The sequence below is a fragment of the Fukomys damarensis genome, unplaced genomic scaffold (assembly GCF_012274545.1).
Source record: "Fukomys damarensis isolate Sample0158 unplaced genomic scaffold, DMR_v1.0_HiC HiC_scaffold_2, whole genome shotgun sequence".
Taxonomy (NCBI): Eukaryota; Metazoa; Chordata; class Mammalia; order Rodentia; family Bathyergidae; genus Fukomys; species Fukomys damarensis.
The window spans coordinates 48,829,472-48,853,116 of NW_022900914.1; the positions used below are offsets into that span (position 1 = coordinate 48,829,472).

The window sequence follows — 23,645 nt, forward strand, 5'->3', positions numbered from 1 at the left end:
GTAAGAGAAAAGAAACAAATCACATACAAAGGAAAGCCCATCAGAATCACAGCAGACTTTTCAACACAAACCCTTGGGGCAAGGAGAGCCTGGAATGAGATATTTCACATACTAAAAAAGAACAACCTCCAACCTAGACTGCAAAACTCTCTTTCAAAATGGATGGGGAAATAAGACACTTCCACGACAAAGAACACCTGAGAAACTACATGAATACCAAACCAGCACTACAAGCAATTCTAAACAAGATCCTAGAAAAAGACAATGAAGGCAACAACACCATGAGGTCCAACAGAGCAAATCAAATAGGCAAGGCAAGAAATTAAAAGGAGAAGGTGAAAAAGTAAAAAGAGTCAACAAAAGGCCAATGACATGTCAATAATAAGTCAGTACATATCAGTTATAACCAGCAATGTCAATGGCCTCAACTCACCAATCAAGAGAAATAGACTGGCAAAATGGAATAAGAAGCAAAATCCAACAGTATGTTGTATACAAGAAACACACCTAGTGCAAAAAGAAGCCTATAGACTGAAAGTGAAAAGATAGAAAACAATTCTCCATGTGACAGGAGCCCAGAAAAAAACAGGGGTAGCAATCTTATTTGCAGACAAAGTAAATTTCAAACCAAAACTGAATCTAGTATTATTGATGTAGGACAGTACTGTATCATACCTCTATGAATGTAAAATATCTTGTACCTGCTTTATGATACATAGTAGGGACCGTGCTTTATCAGAGCTACATTTAATGATATTACTCTAGAATGTTCTCTTTCCAGATGATGATTAAGAGGCTAATAGAAAAAATGGTGCCAGGTACCACAACAGCAACAGAACTTTGCTGTTGTCTGGATATTATTCTTTTCTTTGTTTTTTTTTTTTTTTTTTTTAATGGAATGTGCTGAATGTCTATAATTTTGTTCAGATGACTGCAGAACCTGGAAAAGCTGTTGCTGCTATCGATGCATAACATACTATTATTAGTCTTTATATATATGTACACACACACACACACACACACACATATATAAATTGAATTTTGGGAAACTTTAACAGTGCTGCCAACTTTGGAAAAAGTCACCCCAATTTACTGTGTTGAGTTGGCATTGTACAGAAATGGTCAACCATATTGGCCTAGAAATGTTAATTTATTTTTATTTTTATTTTTTATTTGTTTTCCATGTGTACAGGGATAACACATCATACTAAATATGTAAGGTCATATCTGCGTGGGTTTGATTACAGAAACTAATAAACTATTCTCTAAATAATGAAAAAAAGAATAAGATTATAAGAGCGAGAAGCAATTTAAATATGTTCAGGGACCATTTTCATCTCCAGAATTAAGGATTTTTTTTTAATGTTACATCATTGCCTTTTCTCTTTTACTTTCCTTTTTAGTTTTATTTTAGGATTCCCTATCTTTAATGTTCATACAGAGATTTCTTTAACTGAAATACCGAATAGTTTCTTTGGTGTGAAAAACTATAATAGTACACAGGATCCTAATGAGATAATTAATAATGTGAAATAGGAAGTAAAGGGCTAAAGGTGTAGGGAAAGTGGGAAGGGTGGGGGAAAGGTAATAAGGGAGAGGAAAAAAATATGAGAAATTGAAACAATGGAAATAAAGTGTTTGTAAATGGGGAGGGGAGGAGGGGGTGAAGGGAGGGCAGGGACAAGGGGAAAAAATGAGAATCAAGACCTATTATGTAAAGGTACAGAATCCCAATGATGAATGTAAATGTATTGTATACCTAGATTGTACCAATAAACTCAATAAAAAGAAAAAAAAAAAAACCACACATCCCAGAAATGAAACAAACTTAATTGTTAGTAGTAAACATTTTGATCCTTCTCACTCCCAGATTAAAAGAGAGAACATCTGTAGACAGTAGAAATCTGGTCATATTGTGGAGGCCTCCAGTGTCTTGCTACCTTTTACATCTCTGATATTTCCATCTAGTTGAAGATAGTCCTGTAAAGAAAAGATTTGACAGTGGTGAGTGATGAAGAGAAAGTGAGTCAGTGGCAGTTCATTGTATTTTGGGGAATTGTTTCTACACACAGAAGTACTGAATACATCAGGGAGTTAAAAAGAGATCTAATAGCTATATGCATTTGAGACCATTGTCTGAAAAAAAAAGCCATCATCCAACTGTATTGTTTGTAAAATACTCACTTTAGATTTAGGACAAATAAGTTGAAAATAAAAGAATAGAAAAAGATACACCATAGAGTAATTGTACTGTTAAACAAAATAGACTTTAAAATTTGTTACTACAAACATTTTATAATGATAAAAGGTTAATCCATCAAGAATATATAACAAATATAAGCAGGTACCTAACAAAAAAGCCCCAGATACATAAAGAAAAATTGACAGTTTAGTTTTTTAAATTTATTCATTTTTATTGGTACATGTTTGTAGTACATAATGATTACATTCATTATGGGGAGTTGATACATCTACATGACATTTCTTAATTATTTTTATTTTAATTTTGTGCATGTACACAGCACTTTATCCCTCTCATTTTAAAATAATTTTCTTTCCTTTGCTTATCCATCTCCCACATGTCAAAGATCCATCTACTATTTTCTGTTGTTTAGCTTTTATTTTAGACTTGATTTATATATTAGCTTTCTTATATAAAAGAAACCATGTGATATTTAAGCTTGTGTGTCTGACTTTGCTTAACTTTGCAGTCACAAGGTGCATCCCTTCCAAAATGACTGGAGTTCATCCTTCTTTGTGGCAGAGTAGTACTCCATTGTATATAAATGGCACATTTTCTTTATCCATTTATCTGTTGATGGACATATAGACTACTTTCAAGATTTGGCTGTTATGAATTGTGCTCTTATAAACAAGGATATGCATGTATCATTTCAATATGGTTGATGTCTTTAACTTTTGGGAAGATAACTGGAAGGGAAATATCTGGGCCAACTGGAATTTCTGTTTCTAGTTTTTTGAGCAATCTCAATGCTGATTTCCACAGTAGTTGTACTAGTTTACATTCCCACCAACAATGAAGGTTTCTTTTTCCCCACAGTCTTTCCAGCATTTGTTATTACTTGATTTCTTTAAGATAGCTATTCTTTCTGGAATGAAATGTTTTAATTTGTGTTCCTCAAATGGCTAGTGATGTTGAACATTTTTTTGTGTGTATTTATTGGGTATTTGTATCCTTCATTTGAGAGGTATCTGTTCATTTCAGATACCCATTGTGTGATTGGATATTTAAATTTGGGAGGAGTCTAATTTTTTTGAGTTCTTTATATTTTCTAGATATTAGTCTTTTGTGGAGTAGCTGGCTAAATCTTTTTCCCATTGTATATATTTTCTCCTCACTCTGTTGGTGGTTTCCTTTGCTGTACAGAAGCTTTTTTTTTTTTTCAGCGTTAATTGAATTTATTGGTACATAGGGATACAGTACAGTTACATTCATTGTTGGGATGTTGTACCTCTACATGACAAGTCTTGGTTCTCATTTTTTCCCCTTGTCCCTGCCCTACCCAGAAGCTTTTTAATTTGATATGATCCCATTTGTTGACTCTTAGTGTTTTCTAGTGCAACTTGGGTTCTGTTCAGAAAGTCTCTGCCTATGCCTGTGTCTTCAGTTTTACCTATTTTGTCTTGCAGCAAGACTGTTTCTATTTTAATATTTAGATCTTTGATTCATTTTGATTTTAGTTTAGTGTATGGTGGAGAGGTATGGGTTTAGGTGGATAGTCAGTTTTCCCAGTACCATTTGTTAAAGAGGCTATCTTTCCTCCAGCAAAAGTATTTGTCTCCTTTTTCAAAGATTAAGGTATCTGAGTGTGCCTGGAGTTACATCTGTACCCTCTATTCTGTTCCTTTGTTCTACAAGAGAGTTTTTTAAACCTAATTCCGTGCTTTTTTAATTACTGTAACTTTGTCATATAACTTGAAGTGTCTGATTGCGACACCTCCTGCCTTGCCCTTGTTGCCCAGAATTTCTTTTGCTATTCTTAGTCTCTTCTGAGCTTTAGGATTGTTTTCTGTAGTTCCATGAGCAATGCTGTTTTTATTTTGATTGGTATTACATTTTAAAACTAAATAATTAAAGGGAAAAATAAAGAGTAAAGTCAAACAAGTCTCAAAAGTGTCACATATTGTACTGTTTCATGTAATGAAATGTGCAGAATAGATAAATCCAGAGAGAGACAGAAAGTGGCATAATGGTTGACAGGGACTGTGGGGAAAGAGGAAATAGGGAATAACTGCTCATACTTGTACATTCAGAGTTTCTTTCTGGTGTGATGAAAATGTGATGGAATTGGCAGTGTTCATTGTGAATACATTAAAAAAACTTGAACTATTTAATTGATAATTTTTTTAGGTAAATTATATGCCCTTTTTTGTTTCAAAAAGGAAGAGGCAGAAGTGAGCAAAAGAAGGAAAAACTGAATAAAAAAGTAAAAAATTGGTGATAGATTTAAAATGTATTTTTCAGACAAAAGTAAAATTAACATGGAAAAAATGGATTGGTGAGAAAGACAAACTTGAAAAAGTCTCTAAAAATACAAGTGAAAAGAAAAAAATAAAATTAAAACATGAAAAGATATAAACACAGCTAGTAACACCAGACCAAATATTATATTTGTAGATATTAGAACTGAGAGTGAAAATAATATTCAAGACTTGAATAAAAATTTTCTTTCTAAAATGGAAAGAAAATAATATATGGGTTTAAAGTTCTCAAATAATCCAAGCAAAAATAAGTAGCAAGAGATAGAGATATATACTGTACAAAAATTTTAACTTAAATATATTTAAACTTAAAAGCATTGAATATTCTAAAAAACTTATATAGCTAATGAAATAAAACTTCCCTTGTTAGATACTGAATGTCAGAAATGAGCAGAGGAAAAATCTGTATTTAGTGGGAAAAATATAATTCAAGGATTTGTAGACCCTAGCAGCATATTTTATCAAGTAGTATGGCCATAAAAAGACATTTCTTACCAATATTTAATCACAAAGTTAAAAAAAAATGCCAAAAATATTTCAGAGTGAAAGATACAAGATGAAAAACCCATTTAATTACATTTTTGTGTATAATAGAAGAGACTGAAGAGTTTTTCTTTTCATTCAAGACTTGATGGGAAAAATGTAGGATGAGAAAAGTTTACGTTTTTATAAATGTATACCATGACATCAGCAGCATAGGTAAAAATAGAAAAATGGGTGATTTTGAATATTTGTACATCCAAGAATTACCACCAAAAGAATGAACAGATAACTCATGAATAAGACTAAATATTTATAAATCATTTATCTGTTGAAGGATTAGTATCTAGAGTATGTGAAGAATTCTTATAATTCAACAACAAAAACCCAAACAATTTGATTTATGCATGGTTGAAGAATCTAAATCTGTATTTGTTCAGGAAGTTTTGCAAATAACCAGTAAACACATAAAAAGATGTTCTCCCTCCATAGTCATGGGGAAAGTACAAGCCATAACTATAATAAGATAACATTTTATACTCAATATCACTACTGTTCAAAAAATTAGTGAAGAATTAATTAGACAGAATTAGAATCCTTCTGTTTTGCTGTAGGAATGTAAAATAATTTAGGCACTTTTTTTTTTTTTGAGACAGGATCTCACTATGTAGAGACTGACCTGGAACTCACTATGTAGCTCAGGCTGGTCTCAAACTCACAGAGATCCTTCTGCCTCATGCCTCAGCCTCCGGTGGGATTACAGGCATGTGCCACCATGCCTAGCATAATGTAGGCACTTGATGCATTTGATAAATGAAAAGCCAGTGTGGATTCTTAAAATTTTTTTCAATAGATTTAAAGGTTGAATTGTTTTTTCTTAAAAATTCATGAATCATACAGCAACCCACACTTAGAAAAGTTGCTGTGCTAGGCATGATAGAACAGTTGGTTTTGATAAGGTAGTATTATAATTTATATCTAGATGTCCCCCGCAAAGCTTCATGCTGACATAGGTGGGGCTGTTTAGATGTGGCTGAATCTAGACCATGTGATAACAGATTAAGTGTGTGATGCTGGATTCAAGAGTGTGAGATTACTAAAGTAGTCCACTGAACAGTTTGGCATAGGTCTGGATAAGATTAATGGTGCCCCACCCTGACTGAGTGCTACCTGCCTTAAGGACAAGAAGCCTGGATAAAATATAAGGGACAAAAAGAGGGCTAGTGTTGTTCCTTGCTGCTTGCTACTTCACTCTGTTTACCTTCTGCCTGCCCTGCTTTGTCATGGAGTGTTTCTCCTCTGTGATGTCCCTCTGCCATACGACCCTGCCTTGGAGCTAGCTACAGACTGAAACCTCTACAAACTGTGAGCCAAATAAACCTTTCCTTCTTAACTTTGTGTGTCTGGTATTTTGTATTAGCAACAAGAAAAGTAACTAAGATAGGTAACTGTACCTGGAACAGAAAACAATGTACTACCAGAAAAAGCAGATTGGTGAGCATAAGCTTACTCTTTTTGTAAGAGGAAAAGACGTCCTTTTTAATACCATCTCATATTAAGTTGGCCTTTTCAAATAGTTGGTGTGAACCTTCTGTTTCTATACAAAAAACAAAAACTGGTCTAAATAGGAAATAGGAGACTTTGGCATATGTACTAAGAGATGTTGGGGGATATAAAAAAAGTTGTGTCATGTACATGTACCAACTACCACAATGAATTATTCATTAGGTACCACAAGCATACTAATTTTAAAAACTGGTTTGTTTGGATTATTTTCCTGTTCCTTTAAAGTTTCAGTTTGATTGCATGGCATTTAGCACAATTTACTCCATTTTGATCTAGTCTGTTGGAGCCTTGTGCAGGAACTCAGTCTAAAACTGTCTTCCTATAAATTTTATTTAACCTGGTAAAGCAAGTGTGGTAAGTTCAAGATTATGTAAGGGCTTGTAAATCATATCAAAGATATTAGATTTTGTTCTAATAGGAAATTGTAGTTTGGTTTATATTTGCAAAATTTATTTTGTTTGCTATATGGAGAAATAACTTATTGATGGGAAGTCAGAGTTAAGAGTTTAAGTGAAGCCACAATTAGAAGGATGTTAACGTTACCAGTGTCAGAGATGGCACTACCAAATATCAAGAGTAATGCCAGTAGAGATAGAACAAAGTACATACAGAAATTTGAATATTTTCATATCTTCCTTTTAGAGTATTTTATTTTTTCCTCTTTACAGTGCTAGGGATCAAACCTAGTTTGCCACATATGCAAAAGCAGGTGTCCTACCACTCAGCTATATCCCCAACCCTCCTTTTAATGTTTTGCCTTATGTATTAGAAGATAAATCTTTATAAATAGCATAGCTAATTACATTATTTAATTGTTAAAAAATCTTCAATGGTTTTTCATTTCATGTACAATAAAATTTATACCCTTTTGAGATTCTAAGGACTGCTAAATTTTGTCCCAAGCAATTATTTTTAAATATCTCCTATATTTTTCTTATTGTGTCCTACAACCCAGTATGACAATAAAAGTATCTACTGTTTTTATATATTCTTTATGTTTGTTTATGCAGTAACTTCTGCCTAAAATGCCTTTCTACCCTACCTTCCTCTCCAAACCAAAAACTTGTTTTTTCCCCCCTCCAAGATAGTTTTTCCTTCCTCCAAAAACGTTGCTGAGTTTTTGGAAATAACTTTTCTGAATTGATCAATATTCCACCTATATCTTCTATAATGCTATTTGTTTCTCTATTTTGTTTTATTGGTATTTATTTTTTGTGTCTCATAGCCCAGTTTGACAGGCATCTCCTTTTGATTACCCTGCACCACTCCAATTGTGGTGCCTTTTTTCATAGAAGTGGTCAAAGAGGCAAATTTTTAAAATGTCTTTCTCAACTTCAAGTCTGTATTTATTTGTTCTAACTATATTACTTTGCCATTTTTTCTGTAGGATCCAATGATGCTATTGCTCCAGACTTTCCAACCCAGGTGCTAGGCACAAGAGATGATGACCTGCCATCCACTGTGAACATTAAACATAAGGAAGGGATCTACAGTAAGAGAGCAGTAACTAAGGCATCCTTGTCTGTAGGGAAAAAGACCTTTCAGAAAGATAAATCAGGTAATTGAGGCTGGGGATTTAGCTCAGTGGTGCTGCTGCCTGCCTCTCAAGTTCAAGGTCCCGAGTTTGATCCCCTGTACCCCCCCAAAAAATCAGGTAATTGAATGGCTTGTTACCCCCTTTGCATCCAAAGCAAGAATATCATCTATGTTCTTTTTTATATTTGTTTTTGTAAACATTTCTTCCTTTATATATACTGGGCATATGCAAGAAGAGAAAATATTTATAAAATTATTTAAAATGCCTCAGAAATGTTTGAAAATTATTTTCACCTTGAGAAATAAGATAATATTGAAGTTTTTGAAATGAATTCCCAATCAAGTATGTTTTAGAGACTAAAGTTCATGGAAAATCTTGATTAAATTGACTTAGGAATTTTTCTGTCAGATGATGATGATGATGTTGATGATGATGATGATATTGCTGCCAAACAGTTAAAAATAAGATTTTGGGCTTCTCTTGAAAAAGTAGACTATATTTGGATTGAGCTCATGTTCCACCAAGGCAATAATAGTCAGCTGCAGCTGAGCTATGGCTGTACCCTGTGGACAGGATTTGTTCTCCTGATTGTTTTAGTCCCTGTAACAGTCCAACTCAAGAGGCTTCATTCAGCTACTTAATCTGTCTGGTCAATGTGGGTATTTGATTTCCAACCTTAGCCCTAGATTTAGACCCCTGTTTTTATAAATGATATTAATCTTAAGGGACCCACTTGCCTTTCTTCTGCATCCCAGACATTGTACTTCTTTGATTTATACATGATAATAAGTATTAAATGAAAACTCCAATAGCTACTGAAATTTTTGTATGTATAATTGCTATGCTTGTTACATTTACACTTTTTTATTCCTGTGCATGGGTATTAGTCACATAAACACTACCGATTCTAGGAATTTTAAACCAGAGTGCTTGTATGTTCTAGTTTTGGCATCATATTGATGACTTGGTGAATAAAAAGGATGAACATATGCTAAAACACATGCATTTATTCTTCTGGATAATTTTACCACAAGGCAAAGCATGTAGAAGTCTGTATTTTTTTATTCATTTATATACTTTTTGGTACTGGGGATCGAACTCAGGTCCTTGTGCTTGTGAGGCAGGCAGTAGAACCACTGAGCTAAATCCCCAGCCCTAGAAGTCTATTTTTAAATGCCTTTTGAAACACGATAGAAACAGGCATGTTTGTCTGCTAACATTGGGGCTGCCAAGTAAATAAAAGGAGAAATATATTTGTAAAATGAAGTTCATAAATGAAAACTCTCATGCCCTAGGGAATCTCTTAGCTGTTTGCTACTGTCCATCTATGCTAGTGGCAATTGAGTTGACAGATACCTTAAGATCCTGCTGTCAGAAGCTTTCTAAGATGGTAGATTTGAAAAATTGGCAGGGAACAGATTATAGATTAAATGAACTCCATCAGAAGTCTCCACAAAGAACTCAGTAGCAGTATCTCACCTCTGGGCTTCATTTGGTAAAGAAGGTATGTTTGAAATAGTTAGGTTCTGTTTATTTCAGACTGAGATACTCCTAGACTTTCCTTTCGAGCTTTCTTAGGGAGGGTGGCCTAGCAGACACTTGATTTTCAGACTTATAGCCTCTAGGTATGAACTAAGTTTATTTTATTTAAAGCTGCCCAATTTGCAGTGATTTGTTTCACAACCCAAGGAAATTGATTACATTAAATTGATCTCATCACTAAACCACATGGAGCTAACTGTGCAGTGTAAGGAAAAATGGGTTGCATTTTCAAATAAACAGACTTGATCAAAGAGGAAAAAAATCCTGAAACAAATTTTCCATATATGGACTTATGTAAGTTTATACATAGCCTCACTTTTTAATAATTCACTGTTCTATTTGAGTATTTTTCTATATATTTTCTACTACATGATAAAGATTAAACAAAATATATTTAGAAATACACCTAAAAGGACAGGCATGATTGTTGTAAAGAAAATTATAAAACCGCATTGAAATATATTAAGGAAGGCTTAAATAATTGGAGAATCATGGAGTAGCAGTAATAAAGGTATCATTTCTCACCAAATTAATGTTTGAATCTACTGCATTGCTACTCAGAATTTTAGGAGGGTTTTTTCAGATACCTCGACAGGCTGATTATAAATGTCTTGTTTTTTGTTCGTTTGGTGACAATGTCTCCCTGGGTAGTTCAGGCTGTCCTTGAACTCACTGTGTGGCCTCGGCTGGCTTCAAACTCATAGCAATCCTCAACCTCCTGAGTTCTGGGATTATAGGCAGATGCCACTCCGCTCAGCTGATTCTAAACATTTTTATGGTAAATTTTAAAATAGGTTGAAAAAGTAAGGGAATTTGCCATACCGGATATAAAGACTTATATGTAGCTTATTTTAAGGTATGATTTGTAAAGGAATAAACAAATATAAAACAGACTGATGGCCAAGAAACACATTTGACTATAGAAACTTACTACAGTATATAGCAAGATGGCATGACAGTCTATGGAGAAAGGATGAAGATGAATTATTCAATAGTGTTTGCACACATACTACACACACACACACACACACACACACACACACATGGACATATACATATGGGAAAATCAGATCCCTATTGCACACTGAAGAAAAATGTACTCCAGGTATAGTTACTGTCAAAAAGAAAAAATAAATTAAACTTCTGTAATTTAGATGGTTTATCCTTTTGACCATAGTGTAAAGATTTCTTAAGACAAATGAAGCACAGACCCTAAAGGCAAAATAAATCTGCCATTATTAAAACTACAAATTTCATGCCTAAAGTACATTATAAGCTATTAAAAGACAGAATAAGGGAAGATACTTATAATTCACATAACCAATGGGAAGATTTATAAGAATGCTTATTGGTGCTCTTCAATTTTAAAAGATCAGATATAGTTTTATGTTGATCAACAGGTGAATTGATATGTTAATACATTAGAATACTACACACCATTAAAAGTCATATATTAATGTGACTAAGTCTCAAAATCATAACTTTTTTTTTTTTGGTACCAGGGATTGAACTCAGGAGCTTGTGCTTGCAAGCCAAGCATGGTGCCACTGAGCTAAATCCCCAGCCCTCAAAAGGCATGTTGCTTAGCTGGGTGTGGTGGTGCATGCCTGTAATCCCAACACTCGGGAGGCTGAGGCAGGAGGATTGCTGTGAGTTCCAGACCAGCCTGGGCTACATAGTGAGTTCTAGGTCAGTCTCTCAGTCTCAACTACATAGTGAGACTCTGTCTCAACACCCCCCACAAAAAAAGGCATGTTGCTTAAAGGTACATACAGTATTATACTCTATATAAAATAGAGTACATTTATGACAAGGCTGTACATTATTAATACTGATATTAATGTAATTAATGAATTAAAATATTTTTGCAGTTAATGAACTCTAAATTCAGTATGAAGGTTACTACTGAGAAGAGAGAATAGCATTGAGACTTCACACAAGGAATTATGTCTGTAATATTTTCTTAAACTCAGTTGTAGATACTCAGTGTTCATTTTATTTGTACTTTTGGTATGTATGCTTGAAATATTTCATTAACTTTTTAATGTTCAAAAGATATCAGACATCTACATGAAAGAGATTAGGGGAATTGAAATAATAGAATTAAGAAAAATTAATGAATTTAAAAGAAAAGATAGTATGATAAAACAATGACTGAGTTTTTTTTTTTTTAGTAATTCCTATTGCCTTTCTGATTTCTCTGTTAAAAAATATAGAGATAGGAAATGACATAAAAAAAGAGGAAAAGACAATTAGACAAGTTTCAAAATATATAACTACATTAGATTTTTTAAAAAGTATGATAATGCTGTATATAAAATCTAGATAATGTAAATACTGTTCTTGGACTATGTGAAATACCAGAATTGGCTCCATAAATGATAAAAACTTTGAATGGGCTAAAGAAATTGAAAGCATTGTTCAAATCTGCTTTTTTACTTTGAAAAACAACTTGATCTATACCTATTTTTACTACTATATCTTATCAAAAAATAGGTTTTAAATGTTGTACACAGAAAAATAAGGAAAACTTCCAGTTCATGTCACAATTTTTACATAGTGGAACCTAATAGATACCTTTTTCCCAATTTATAAAGAGGCTTGGGGTTTTCATGTGTTTTGGGGGGCAAGTAGCAAGATTGCTTGTCTATTGTGCTTGTTATCTTTCTTCTCTGTGGTATCAAATGATGTCATTGTTCCAGAAGCTGCAGTTCAGGTAGCCATTACTGGGGGTGAGAACCTCTCAGACAAAAACCAGAAAGAGGATATCTTCAGTCGAGGAGTAATGACCAAGACTGCCTGGCCTGAAGAAAAAGAATCCATGCAAAAAGTCACTGCAGGTAGCTGAATGGGTTTGTCAGTATATTTTTATCTTCTGGTCTACTGAAGTGAGACTTTTCCCTTATGAATATAAACAAATGTATTTTCTGGTCTCTTTTTGCTATTTTTAATCCTCCTCTATCATACTCATATGTGAACTACTTGAAGCATTTGTAGCTACATTTTTCAGCAGTTTAAATTGCTATTTTTAAGGTTCTTTCAGGTTCTACTTAATTTTTTAATATAATACACAAATTAATCTCATTGCCAGAAGTTCACTTAATGGGCTTTTTCCTTTACTGGTAAAGCATTTCAATGCCATAAGATACTGATTCTCTAATACTATTGTTGTATATAAGCCTTTATTCTTTAGGAATTCAGCTTGTTTACTTCCAAATTACCTGTTAGATATTTTACTTCAACAGGAATATGCTGATTAAAAAAAAACCTATAATGTTTAGTTAGGCTTACCTTTGTCTCTGAGATGAAAACAGTAACAACATTGTTTTAAGAAAGAAGAAATACAGCGTTCAGATGTAGACATCTAGTACTCAGAGTATCACATAACAATGCTTATTCTTTTCTGTTGCTCTATAACTTTTTTGACCTCCATTCCCTAACTGTAAGTATTAGACCAAATGCCAGCTATCAGGAAGAAGAGAAAAGAAAAAGGTGTATTTCTTTCTTTGAGAGTACTTCATAAAAGTTAAATTTACTCTGTACCTCCCCTTACCTCCTATGGGCCGGACTTCGTCACATTATTCCACTAAGCCACCTTGCCAGGAAGGCTGTGAAATCTCTTTATTCTGGTAAAACAGGTATTAGAGGACAGCTGGTATTTCTGCCACAATTGTAAACTAGAAACACATTTTAGAGCAGAATTAGCAACTTTTCTTCTTCATATATTACTTTTTAAAGAAGTTAGATTATATTCTTAGAAATACTTAAGAATTTTATCCCTTTATTATTATTGCTAAATGAATGTTCTGTAAACAATTTTGATCTCTATTGCTCTTAAAAGTAAAATTCAAACTTTTAGCAGTCTCTCAGAACACTGGCACCAGCTCCCAACCTTTTCGATAGTAGTTCTCACCACTTTTCCTTATAGATTCTACAACCAAATAAACAGTGTATGTACTTTGTCTCCTAGGGTTGCACGGGGCATCTTCCCCGACTCCCACATCTGTCAGTGTCTTCACCTAAAATGCCTTACTTTTTCTACTTCAAGTTGTATCCCATTTTCTAACACCCAAATCAGTTGTCCAGAGTTCTGATAATTCTTGATTAGTTTTTTCTTTAATTACTTATAACTTTTTTCTCTCTGTGGTATAATTCTTTAACATTTTATAACATGTTTATCTAAATGGGTTTTTTATTTCTTCATTTTAGACCATTTTCTAAACAAATTTCTGATCTTTTTATTTTTTTTAACACCGGTATCCATGCCTTCACATAGTAGATGCTTTAGAGGCATTTTAAATATTTTTTGTCAAGTTGCTGTTGCTGATGTGTTACTTTTCCTCTCTTAGATTCCATTGATGCTTCTCCTGCAGAGAACACAGCTCAAGTACAAGTCACAAAGACTGAAAGCATACCAGACACTAAAGCCACTAAACAAAATGAGATCCATATTAAGGGGACTATTCCTAAAGAAGCATGGACAGAGGAGAAAGAATCCTTACACATAGATATTTCAGGTAATGGAATTAAGGGTGTGTCTGTCTATGTATAAAAGTGTCAATGTCTGTGTGATTCTATTTTATTTTTTAAAATGTATTAAGTTTATTGGTACATTTTAGGTATACATTATGATCACATTCATCATTGGGAATTTGTATAGTACATGATATGTCTTGGTTCTTATTTTTTCCCATTCCTGTGTGATGTGTGATTCTATTTTATTTTTTAAAATGTATTAAGTTTATTGGTACATTTTAGGTATACATTATGATCACATTCATCATTGGGAATTTGTATAGTACATGATATGTCTTGGTTCTTATTTTTTCCCATTCCCCTTCCCTTCCTTCAGCCCCTCTGCCTCTCCCTATGTACAAAAGCGTTTTTTCCATTTTTTCCTTCTTTTTGTTGTTACCCCCCTCCATTTTCCTTTCCTTTTGAACCTTTTCTTCTTATTTCACAATATCTGTTATAAATTTTGGTCCTCATTTACACTTTCAGTTTCTCACACCAGAGAAACAATTTGGTGTTTATACAAATGTGTCAATTTATTTCATTTAAGAGTATGGTCTTGAGGTGTGTTTCTATTTTATTCTGATGAAAATACAGCTTCACAATTTAAATAGGTAATTTTTTCTTTATTGTATGCAAATTATTTTAATGCTATTTTATTTGGACATGCATACCTATTGATTTTTAAAATAATTGTTACTTATGGGAAAAGGTACAGCAGTTTAGAAACAGGATTATAAGCAAATAGAGTTGATCTTTTTTATCCATGGATTCTTCACTTGTGGAATCAATTCTAGATCAAAAGCATTTGAGGAAAAAATTAATTCTATATTGAAAATATACAGACAGACTTTTTTCTTACCTTTAAGAAGTGTAACACTGTAACAGATGCTTATATAATAGGAAAATGTGTTTAGGTTATATACAAATACCTCCCATTTTATACATACATATATGTATGCATATATGTTATGTATGTATATATGTGTATTTATATCTTATATATACACCTTATATACCTATTTTATATAAGGTACTTTTGGCATCTGTGGGCAGTCCTAAAAGATACTTTGGTACATTATGTCTCATTAACAAAGCTGGGAAAACCTAAAATCTAGAGGTATTCCAGAAGACCATGACAAAGACAATCACATCATCAATATGATTTTTTTTTAATTGTAGGAAAAAGAAAGCCAAAAATCAGGTCAATTTGTGTTTGTCTGTGGCCCTATATTTATGAAATAAAAGAAAACTAGTATAAAGCCATTACTACCTAGCTGTTAAGCTTTACCTCTTAGAGGAAGACAAAAGAGTATCCAGATCATGAAAGAAAGAAGTCAAGGAGCTAATGTACTCATGCTGTATTTTGGAAATAATTCCAGTCCAGCTGCTTACATTAAAAATGTATAAAATTACTTACCTTCAACACAAAGGTACCGATACTACAAAACGTGGCAAGGATAGTCTCTATAACAAATGATGCTTGGAAAACTGGATAACTACATGTGAAAGAATGAAGTTTAATCCTTTCTTTATATCATACAAAAATCAACCCAAAATGGAATGGAGACCTAAACACAAGAGCTAGAACCATTAAAACTCCTAAAAGAAAACATATGGAAAAAACTTAAAGAAATTGGAGTTAGCGATGATTTCTTTATTTCTTTTATTGTATTCTTGTGTGTTGTCTTTGTGATTGTGATACAGAATTGTGTATGTTGCTGAGTACTTAACCCAGGGCTGTATCCCTAGCATAATTTTCCTTGGTGGTATCCCTTTGAAGGAAAAGTTTTAAATTTTGATAAAATCTATTTATCTAGCTTGTTTTATCTTTTGTTGTTCATGTTTTTGGTATCATAGCTAAGAGTCCTTTGCTAAATCCTATGTAATGCACATTTATAGCCCTGTATTTTCTCCCAAGTATTTTAAAGTTTTAGCTTTTACATTTAGGTCATTTATCCATTTTGAGTTAATTTTGTATGTGGTGTAAGGGTTTAACTTTATTCCTTTCCATGTGGATATTCAATTATCATAGAACTATCTGTTAAAAAATTATTCTTTCTTTACTGAATGATCTTGAGACCTTCACTAAAAATTAGTTCGCCATAGATGGATAAATGTGTTTCTAGATTGTCAGTAATATTCTATTGACTAATGGTGTTTATCCTTATGACAGTACTGTTCTGTCTCAATTACTGCTTTTTAATAGTAAGCTTTGAAATTGGGAAGAGTGAGTGCTCCTAGTTTGTTCTACTTTTCAAAATCATGTTGTCTTTTCTGGGTCCCTTTTAATTCTATATGAACTTTAGAATTACCTTAGCAATTTCTACAAAGTATCAAACTGGAATTCTGTTAGGGATTGTGTTAAAGCTGAGAATTAGTTTGAAGAGTAGTACCTTCTTAATAATATTAAGTCTTTCAGTCCATAATATGGATGTTTTCCATTTATTTAACTTAATTTCACAACATTATTTTTTAGTTTTCAGACTGTAAGTTTTGTATTATTTGCTAAATACATTTAAAAGTATACTTTATTTTCCTATTATTATAAGAATTTTGGACATAGGCATTTAATTTTATAATCCTATATGTATTAATAAATCAGCATATATTATATTTAATTATATGTTTGTGGTACCTTTATATTAGGGACCACTGAAACATTACTGGAAACCTCTGCAGTAAGCTCCAGTCTCCTACTCAGTGTACAACGCAGGCCTGAGAAAAGCCTAAAAGACAGAACTAAGAGAAACAGAAAGGGGCACAAAATAAAAGAGGGGAGTGAAGATGATTCACAGAAAAGGACTTTTTAAGAATATGAAACATGGAAAAAGGCTTTTCATTCCATCTATTTATTTAATGATGAGGAAAATGATAATCTTCAGTTTTTTAGTTAAAAACAGGGTTACCATTATTCTTCTCAGTTTTGTCTGCAGGAGTAAATTCTTTACAAAAGAAATACATATACAATTATACCCCACATATAACAGGTGATGAAGGCATACAGCAACTAAACTTAGGATCTGAAGAACTAAAGTGTTTCCTTGGGGTTGCAGTGCCAGGATGCAGCCCAGAATCAAGGTTTTTGGGCTGCTAAGCCCAACCCATGAGTCTTTTGTGTAGGCAGTGAATTTTCTGAAACTTGATAAAAACTGTTCTTTCCTACAATCTTTGTTCTATATCTGAAAAACAGTACAAATAGTATTGCAGAAGGGAATATGAATGTTAAATTCTTTCAAAACTTTGTGTTTCCTTTTCAGAGTCTGAATGTCATTCGGAATTTGAAAATACTACTCATTCTGTCTTCAGGTCAGCCAAGTTTTACTTTCATCACCCAGTGCACCTACCAAGTGATCAAGATACTTGCCATGAGTCTTTGGGAAAAAGTGTTTTCATGAGGCAATCTTGGAAAGATTTTTTTCAGCATCATTCAGACAAGCATAAAGAACACACTTGTCTTTCTCCCCCTTATCAAAATGTGGACAAGACTAATACAGATTATACTAGAATAAAGAGCCTCAGCATCAATGTGAATTTGGGTGACAAAAAAATGATACATACTACTAAAAGTCAGGCCATAGATCATCCAAAAAGTACCATACAGATTAGTGATTCACAAAAGAACTATAAGATCACCTCAGAGCTAACAACTCAGCACACTCTGAATTTGAATGAACTCTGGAACAAGTACCAGGAGCGACAGAGGCAACAGAAACCTCCAGGTATTGGTGACAGGACAGAACTGTCCTTAGTGGAACGACTTGATCGATTGGCGAAACTTCTTCAGAATCCCATCACACATTCTCTCCAGGCCTCAGAAAGTATGCAAGATGATAGCAGAAGACAGCAAGATATTAAGGAATGGAATGGTAAACAGCAACAGCCAAAACGCAAACTTCAGAAGAAGCGGTATAAAAGCCTAGAAAAAGGGCATAAAGACATAGGTGATCTTAAAAAACACAAGGTACTTTCTGGTCACCAAACTGGGGTGCCCAACCAGATTAAAATTGAACAGATTAAATTTGATAAATATATTCTACAAAGACAGCCATGTTTTAATTATATCAGTAACACTTCTTCAGATTCTAGGCCCTCAGAGGAAAGTGGATTGCTCACAGATACTACTACCAACATTCTTTCCACCACCACTTCTGTGGACTCAGATATATTGACCCAAACAGATAGAGAGGTAGCTTTGCATGAAAGGAGTAGCTCCATTTCCACCATTGATACTGCCCGATTGATCCAAGCTTTTGGCCATGAAAGAGTATGTTTGTCACCCAGACGAATTAAATTATATAGTAGCATCACCAATCAACAGCGGAGATATCTTGAGAAGCGGTGCAAGCACAACAAGAAAGCGTTCAATACGGGACATCCCCAAATGACTTCTGAGCACACCAGAAGGAGACACATCCAGGTACATGGCTACAAATTCCATCTGGCAATGTGACTGCTTTTTTAAATGGACTTTTAAATTAATCTCTGCGCACAGGTGAAAAAAAAAACCCACTTGTCCTTTCCTCACTATAACATTTCTTACCAACTGGAAAAGAGCGAGAATGTGTAGTACAGTGCTATTGTGAGTTGTCATTCTTTTCATCACCACTCATTTACCAATTACCTCTTGAATGAAGGGCTTTGCTGCTAGATGCATCAGAATCTGCAAAATACCCCCGGCGTGGGGGAGCTTCTAGTTTAGAATGACCTTATTCTAAACTGTATTGCCTAGTTTTTGTTGGTTTTTATTTTTTTTCTCATGTCTTTCAAGAAATATTTCAGGTGCTTTTAAACACACACAAACAATACAGTATGATTTTTAAAAAAGTAAATGAACAATTGGGATAGAAAAATTGAAACTGGGATGAACTATAATATGATTTTTACAGAATAAAGAACTATGAGAAATGGAAAGACATATTAAAGCCAGAAAGGACATAAATGCACCTGGTAGATGTATATGCTAGAAGTCAGCTACAAATTTGGTGTTCTGTTTTGGCACATAGTGCTGCTAGTGTTTTGTGATCAGTTACACTGTAAAAAGGAAACCAAATTTTTAGAAGCATTGCAGGTATTTCTAATGTAGGTACCTAAGGGATATTTTCTTATCTGTCTTTACAAAGAAGGCATCACTATGTAACAGCCTCCCATTGCCTCCTGAAAACAGATTCCATAACAACACCTTAGATTGCAAAGTTAGTAGAGGCAAATTTTTTTTCAGGTACTGGGAATCGATCTCAGGACCTTGTGCTCGCCTGGCAAGTGTGGCACCACTGAGCTAAATCTCTGTGCCTAGTACAGACAAATCTTAAGGAGTCAACAAATGTAGATCATTGCTTTATGTAAGAACAAAATTTAGAGTACTCAACCCAAGAGGTGTTCTTCAACGAGAAATGCGTTATGGATTAGAGATCAGTTTATATTTACTCAACCTTTTAAATTTTATTTTTGTGTATTTTATAATATATGAGTACACCAGTCACATAATTTATAAACACCTATTTTGGCAATTTGTGCTAAAACATTTTGTATGAGTGAATGATCAAAAATTTGGAGAACACTGGTCTGGACAGTAGGAGGTTTGAGTTATGCTTTTTGCCATAAATAATATTTCTTATAATTGCACTTTTGGTAGGTATTCAATGTCAGTGATTACTTACTGATTTTTTGAAAAATAAAGCAAATAGCACAGACGTGGAGTTAGGTAAGATCAGAGTAGAAGGTGCATATTGTGAGTGTGATAAAGTACACAACATGAAATTTACAGTTTTGATTATTTTAAAGTAAACACTTCAGTGTCAGTAAATACATTTACAAGTTTTTACAAGCAACACCACTATTTAGTCCCAGAAATTCTCATCATCTCAGTGGAAACCCATGTCACTTAAGCAATGACTCTCTGTTTCCCCTTGCCACCAGCCCCTGGAAACCAGTGGTCTACTTTCTATCTTTCAGGATTTGCTTTTTCTGATAATTTCATAATATATGTGATCTTTGTATTAGGCTTTTTTCCCTGCTCCATTTTTTTCCATTTATTCCCCACCCCCACCCCCACCGTGGCTGCATTGTTTTACATTCCCGCTAGCAATGCACAAGGATTTCAGTCTCTCCACATTCTTGCCAACAATTATTTTCTCTTCTTTTCTCCCCCCACTTTCTCTTTCCCTCTCTCTCCCTCTGTCACATACACACACAGTAGCCATACTGTTGGGTTTGAGGTAGTGTCTCAGTTTTGGTTTATATTTGTGCAGTGATTAGTCGTGTTGAATGGCTTTTTATGTGCTTATTAACCATTTGTGTATCTTTGGAGAAATGTCTTTTTAAGTTCTTTAACCTTTCTGAATCTGGCTGTTGGGTTTTATTTAGCTGAGTTGCAGGAATTTTCTGTATACAGTGGACCCTCAAGTTCCAACTGGCCTGACCTAAAGACAACTTGGGTTAATTAGGTTAATGGAAGATTCATCTGCCTCTTGTTATCTATAGTGTGTACCCAGGTAAACATCTAAATCTCAGCTAAATTGACTTAGTTGTAACCAGCCCTTGGGAACTTATGTAGTTTGTAAGTCAAGGGTCTACTGTATTCTGGATATTAACTTCAGATATGTGATTTGCAAGTATATTTTAGCACTCCATAGATTGTCCTTCATGCTGTCATTCTTTTTTTTCAGCTTTAATTGAGTTTATTGGTACATTTTAGGGATACAGTACAGTTACGTTCATTGTTGGGGTCTTGTATCTCTACATGACAAGTCTTGATTCTCATTTTTTCCCCTTACCTCTGCCTTCCCTTCATCCCCTGCTCCCCTCCCCATCTACAAACACTTTATTTTCATCTTTTCATTCTCTCACATTTTTTTCTTTTCCCTTTTTACTCTTCCCCTACCCATCCCACCTCCCCTACACCTTTAGCTCCATTCTTCCCATTTCTAAATGTCAGTAATCTTATTAGAGTTTTATGCATTGTTGCAGATTATTCACACCAGGGGAACTATTTGGTATTTACACATGTGTGACTTATTTATTTCACTTAGGAGTATATCTTCAATATGTATCCATTTTCCTATGAATGAATCTATTTTCTCGTTCTTTATGGCTGAGTAATATTCCATTTTATAGAAAAACCATATCTTCTTCATCCAGTTTCCAACGGATGGGCAAATGGGCTGTTTCCAAGATTTAGCTATTACAAACTGTGCCGCTATAAACATGGGTGCACATACTTCTCTGTGATATGATTCTTTTAGTTCTCTTGGAAAGATACCCAGCAGAGGGATGGCTGGGTCAAATGGAACCTCCAGTCCAAGCTCTTTGAGGTATCTCCATATTGATTTCCATAGTGGTTGCACTAGTCTGCACTCCCACCAACAATGGAGGAGGGTTCCTTTCTCCCCACAACCCCGCCAACATTTGTTATTGTGTGATTTCTTGATAGCAGCCATTCTTTGTGGGGTGAGGTGGAATCTCAGTGTTGTTTTCATCTGCATCTCTCGAATGACCAGTGATGTGGAACATTTTTTCATATATTTTCTTGCTGCTTTCACTTCTTTGTATGAGAAATGTCTGTTCATTTCGGATGCCCATTTTTGGATCGGGTCTTTATATTTGGGGGGACTGATTGTTTTGAGTTCTTTATATATCCTTGATAATAGTCCTTTGTCTGAGGTACAGCTGGTAAAAATTTTTTCCCACATTGTAGATTGTCTCTTAGTTCTGCTAATGGTTTCTTTTGAAGTACAGAAGCTTTTTAGTAAGATGAGATCCCAGTTGTTGATTCTTTCTGCTAGTTCCCGTGCTACTGAGGATTTGTTCATAAAGTCTTTTCCTATACCAATGTCTTCCAGAGTTCTGCCTAACTTACTTTCCAGCAAGTTTAATGTTTCTGTTTTAATATTTAGATCTTTAATCCATTTGGATTTTAATTTAGTGCATGGCGAAAGATAAGGGTCTAATTTTAATCTGTGACAGGTTGATATCCAGTTTTTCCAACACCATTTATTAAAGAGGCTATCTTTCCTCCACTGAGGATGGTGAGCTCCTTTGTCGAAGATGAGGTAGCTGAGTACATCTGCATTTGTTTTTGTGTCTTCCAGTCTGTTCCATTGATCCTCAGGCCTATTTCTTTGCCAGTACCATGCTGATTTTATCACAGTGGCTTTGTAGTATAGTTTCAAATTGGGAATTGTTACACCTGGTGCCATGTGACTGTTGCCTATAATGGCTTTTGCTATTCTAGGTCTCTTGTGGTTCCAAATGAATTTTTGGATTCTTTTTTCTAGTTCTGTGAAATATAGTGTTGGAATTTCAATTGGCATTGCATTGAATGTATATAGCAGTTTCGGTAGTATGGCCATTTTCACTATGTTGATTCTTCCTACCCAGGAGCAGGGGATATCTTTCCATTTTTTTATATCCTCTTCGATTTCTTTTTTCAGAGTGCTGTAGTTTTCAGTGTAGAGATCTTTTGTTTCTTTTGTTAGATTGATTCCTAGATACTTCATTTTTTTGGATGCTATTGTAAAAGGAATTTTTTCCCTTATTTCTCTTTCTGTCTGTCTGTTATTTGTGTATAGAAAGGCTATTGATTTTTGGGTATTCACCTTGTATCCAGATACTTTACTGAATCTGTCAATTAAGTCTAGAAGTTTTTTGGTGGAGTTTTTTGGATCTTCAATGTAGAGTATCATATCATCAGCAAATAATGATAGTTTAACTTCTTCCTTTCCTATCTTTATTGCTTTAATTTCTTTCTCTTGTCTAATTGCTGTGGCTAATGTTTCCAGAACTATATTGAAGAGAAGTGGCGATAGTGGGCATCCTTGTCTTGTTCCTGATTTTAACATGAAGGTTTTCAGTTTTTGGCCATTCAATATGATGTTGGCTGATGGTTTTTCATAAATAGCCTTTATTAAATTGAGGTATAGACCATCTATTCCAATTTTTTGCAGGGTTTTTATCATGAATGGGTGTTGAATTTTATCAAATGCTTTTTCTGCATCTATTGAGAGGATCATATGGTTTTTGTCCTTGACTTTGTTAATATAATGTATTACATTCACTGACTTTCGTATGTTGAACCACCCTTGCATCTCTGGAATAAATCCGACTTGGTCATGATGGATGATCTTCTTAATAATCCTCTGTATTCTGTTTGCTAGTATCTTATTAAGGATTTTTGCATCTATATTCATTAAGGAGATTGGTCTGTAGTTCTCCTTTTTGGTTGTATCTTTCTCTGGTTTGGGAATCAGAGTGATACTTGCTTCCAGGAATGAATTTGGAAGTATAGCTTCTCTTTCAATTTCATTGAAAAGTTTGAAGAGTAATGGTAGTAGTTTTTCTCTAAATGTCTTGTAAAATTCAGCAGTGAGTCCATCAGGGCCTGGGCTTTTCTTTGTTGGTAAGTTTTTAATTACATTTTCAATTTCACTGATTGTGATTGGGGTGTTTAAAATGTTTTTATCTTCTTCGTTCAACTTTGGTAATTCATAAGTATCTAGAAATCTGT

At 34.0% G+C, this 23,645-nt stretch overlaps 1 protein-coding gene across 4 annotated transcripts in view; it reads left to right on the forward strand.

The window, feature by feature from the left end:
* Positions 1 to 23,645, forward strand: part of Alms1 (ALMS1 centrosome and basal body associated protein) — a 133,084-nt gene that overhangs the window by 75,266 nt on the left and 34,173 nt on the right. For 3 of the 4 annotated variants that reach the window (XM_010609593.2, XM_010609596.3, XM_033764770.1), the window contains 4 exons: positions 7,937 to 8,107; positions 12,331 to 12,468; positions 13,978 to 14,145; positions 17,401 to 18,560. In XM_010609593.2, the coding sequence (XP_010607895.1) occupies positions 7,937 to 8,107; positions 12,331 to 12,468; positions 13,978 to 14,145; positions 17,401 to 18,560 (1,637 nt within the window). Of the gene's footprint in view, positions 1 to 1,870; positions 2,005 to 7,936; positions 8,108 to 12,330; positions 12,469 to 13,977; positions 14,146 to 17,400; positions 18,561 to 23,645 lie in introns of those variants that run through there. The other variant, XR_777415.1, reaches the window with a different exon arrangement.